A 4084-nucleotide genomic window follows, 5' to 3' on the forward strand; every position below is an offset into this window, starting at 1 on the left:
CCGGAGTACAGTAAAAGTACCGAAAATTGTAACGTAAGTACAAGTACCGGAGTACTTGTACTCCGTTACTACCAGCTCTGGTGATGGATTCAGGCGCTCATCAATTTTTTAGCATGTGGAGTTTGACCGTATTATCTTAATTCTTAATGCTTGTTCATTTGTCTTGCTTTTGATGAAAAAAATCCAACCCATAAAATTTATCTTTATGATACAAGTCAAGATTTGAGATTGAAGGAGGTGAGGATCACTTAGTTTCAGGGGTAAAATTAGTTAGGAAATGACTGCCAATGTTTGGTTATTTTCATAGCTGTTGAGAGCCCATAGAAACTGAAAATTGTTGTATATGCCTTAAATCGTTTTACAGTAAAATACTTTCACATGTTCCTAAGTGGACATTAAAAGTGTTGAGCCTAAAAACAAAAGTTCGACAAAACTGCCTCACCATCAGAAAAATGGTTTCTTCAGATTTCATTGTTTTGACAAGCACCTGATTTCACCACGCTGCCTCACATTATAGTATGTCTCCTGTCCATGGGTCATCTCAACCATTCTGTAGCTGAGGTATTGGCAATCTCCAGTTCTGGCTCAAAGGTATTAGTGTAAACATAACTGGGTTTAATTAATTTTAACTATATTTGACCATTTTGAGAAATACTGCGAAGTATTCTTGGAATTAATAAATCCATGCGTATGAGACATGATCAACAATCTCAGCAGACCTAGAAGAGTTCCAGGTGAAGCATTTAAAAAGGGTTATAATTTTGCTCTCCCTGCTGCTCCAGGTAATATTCATGAATGGTGTGCTTTTGTGTGAGCCACTGATAGGAAGCAAAGTGGTAAAAGCTGAAAGCAATTTTTTATGCTGTCTCTCAAACAAAAGGAAATTTTATATCTCTTCTTGATCTAAATTTTTTCTTTATCTTTCAGTCTTCTCCAAGTCAAAAATTAAAAGTCAACTGAAAACTTTAAAATCAGTCGTTTGTTTTTTTAACACTTTAACCCCCGTCCATACATCTTGACGATCCCAGTCATTTTCTTAATTTCTGTGAGGACAACACTGCCTAGTCAGTGGCAAAACCACAAATTAAAGGTGTATTCATATCAGTGGCTGTAAAAATTGTTTGAGCCTTAGCTTGTTTAGTAGTTCTTTAAACACCAAATGTGTCTTAGTGTGGTGGAACCAGGGGCTTGTCAAATTAATAAATGAAATCGAAAAAACTGACATTTTTCCTTCCGTTGGGCACTTTTTATAGATTAAAAATTTTTTGGCTCAACACCTTTTATCCATTAAAGAATATATTCCTGCATACTGTTTAATGAAAAATGTTGATGAAAGGCACAAAAAATGAAAATTTGCAGTTCCCAAGGACACTCAAGCTTTGGAAATAACATGCCCAAGAACTGACGTGCACCAATTTTCACAGCATCATGACACAAGAAATGGTTGTAGTCCTTTTTCCACATAATCAACCAAAACAGATGACTGGTCATGTTACCTGTTTGCATTCATTATGAATAATCATTCTTTATCCCCATTGTGTGTGTATAGATAATCTAAAATATAGATGACTTTAATTTAAAATCTGCATAAGAGCCCAGTACGTAGAAACTGCCTTTTCAGTTTCAGCATAATATTTTTTTTTCTCAATAATTTGCACGCCTAAGAACCCATTCTGAAACTAGAAACCTGCCAAAGAACCTAGTTTGAGCTCAGGGCAATTAGTTTATCTGGGTTGCATTACTTTGTGCAGGTAGAGGGAAGGAAGAGAGGCTGATGTACTGTGTAGATTAGCAGATTATGAAATCTATACACTCCATGTCCATTTACACGGAATATTTTTTTAGGCATGCTCGTTATCTCTGCCAAGCAGTGCATCTGTAAGTGGTTTTCAAGTAGTACAATCACTTGCTCCTTTCATATGGTCAGAGTATCCAATTGTCTTATAACAGCTGACCCATTCATGCTTATTCTTTACCGTCACTTGCAGCATTGCAACTGGTGCAGTTTCATTGTTTCAAAAGCACAATGCTGCTTAGTAAAAATTCACTTTCATTCAAGACCTTTTGGTTTCAACAGCACTCAAAACAAAACAATACGCACATTTTTGTTTGATTTTTGTTTTTTAAGTAAGGGTTTCTCTATCTTCATCATATCAAGGAGAGCGTAGGGTAAGAATTGAGTTGTGACTCTTCAAAGTTGCCTAAAACCTGGTCAGCGAAAAAAACAACTTTTTTTAGTCTACGGATGTCCATGTTCTTTTTCGGAGAACACGGTAATATATTTTTTAAAATTTGTTTTTTCGAAGTGTTTTTTTTTTCAGAAGACAGTGCCCAGGGATGCCTTTTTTCCGGGTTTTTGTTCTTTTATTTTGGGCATCATCCATTTTGGAACTTTGTTTTATTATTGAACTGAATATAATGTGTTGTTGCTTTCATTGCTTTGTCACGTGCTAAATCTAGTCTGGAAAAAAATTGTCAACTATTTTTACAAAAGTCCAGTGGCATTCCTGACTGCCTAGTGTATAAAAATTGTGTCAAATTGTTTTCATCTGTGTGCTCATGTTTGTTTTTTTAGCACCGATTATATAGCTCTGTAACTTTTACTTTTAATTGTTAAAAAAAATATATATTTAAGCTTCATTTTCACACCAAATATTTTTCAAACCATATTTGTTTACATTAATAAAATGTTCTGGACTTCCAGAATTTCTGTCTTTTTCCACTTTCTACCATCATTATATCTTAGGTCGTATAACTATTAATATTTTATGTTGCAGAAACTGTCAACTTCTTTAAGTGGAATGTTGAAAAAATTGATGTTTTGTCTTATCAAGCTTCTTAAAATTTTGTTTTGATACTGCTATGTAGCTGATGTCTTATCATATATTTTCCAGTTTGTTGGCATCATTCTAATGGCTATTGGAGTGCTTGTGGAGATGCACAGGGATCGCATTGAACCTGTAAACAACCGACTGGCCGTCCCCACTGCCATGTTGATTGCCGTTGGTCTCATCATCGCAATTAATGCTTTGTGCGGCATGGTTGGTACCATCATGGAGAAACCTTGTTTGCTGAAAGTGGTACGTGAAAAACATCTTGTGTGCCAGTCTCAAACCTAGGGCTCCATGTCAATGTGTATTTTGGGCCACTTTGACCTCCAAAACATGGTACAAACAGTTATATCTGATGGGGTTTTTTAATTAATTTTTTTTATCAAACTCTAGAATTTTTGTCTTGGTATCTTGGGGCTAAGTGATTTTTTTTTTACTTCAAACTCTCTGAACTCTGCATTCTTCTGAAATTTGAATTCTTATTTATGTAAAAAAAAAAAGTCACAATTTCACTTTGTTTGGTTGGGTTGTTTTTGTTTTTTTTACATATGTTGGGTTACTGATCAGGCTTTCAATTTAGCAAATAAAAAAATTGATGCCAAAATGAAAAAAAAGATGTTTTGTCGGATTACGGCAGAGTACTGAATTGGCATGGTTTTGTTTTATACCCTTTTTGCAATCAAATAATGCGTGTATTTAATAAATGTATTCCCTGTTCATATCTCCTATGACAGTATTAGGTGCAGCTATGTTTTATTGCCCGCAATTTTTTGCAGGTTCTGAAGTTGTTCATTATTAAGGCTATGTCACGCTTTCTGGTGTCTTTATGCCTTTTTAGTAGCTGAACTTTTTTTCTCCTCTCATTCTTTATTTTAAAGTCTTCAGGTATTCTCTTTTTGTCTGTATAATGAATGTGAAGTAGATGAAATGTATATTATCATGTAGATTACCTGAAAAGCAAAATAAGATTATTGTGTAAATGGTGTTAGTTTTTTTTTTTTTTCCTACTTAATAGTTTACGGCATTCCAAGCTGTCGGTGTTAAAGGGAGTATTATACCCTCACAATACAAAAAGCTACTATTTAATTAAATTTGTTTGGTTTTTCAGTTTTTGGTAACCACCGTGGTTTGCTTCCTGTTGCAAGTGACGATTGGGATTATTGCATTCATCTACCGGGAACAGGTATGACCCTGCTTGGCTCTCTCTCTCACTCTCTCTCTCTCTCTCTCTCTCTGTCTCTCTCTCTCTCCCT

General features: G+C 35.0%; 1 protein-coding gene across 1 annotated transcript in view; it reads left to right on the top strand.

Moving 5' to 3' along the window:
• The window catches only part of LOC101850398 (tetraspanin-15), a 50896-nt gene that overhangs the window by 4730 nt on the left and 42082 nt on the right, over positions 1-4084 (top strand). The window contains exons 2-3 of the mRNA XM_005092275.3: positions 2895-3080; positions 3940-4014. Of these exons, the coding sequence (XP_005092332.1) occupies positions 2895-3080; positions 3940-4014 (261 nt within the window). The remainder of the gene's footprint in view (positions 1-2894; positions 3081-3939; positions 4015-4084) is intronic.

This window comes from Aplysia californica, unplaced genomic scaffold, assembly GCF_000002075.1.
Source record: "Aplysia californica isolate F4 #8 unplaced genomic scaffold, AplCal3.0 scaffold00043, whole genome shotgun sequence".
Taxonomy (NCBI): Eukaryota; Metazoa; Mollusca; class Gastropoda; order Aplysiida; family Aplysiidae; genus Aplysia; species Aplysia californica.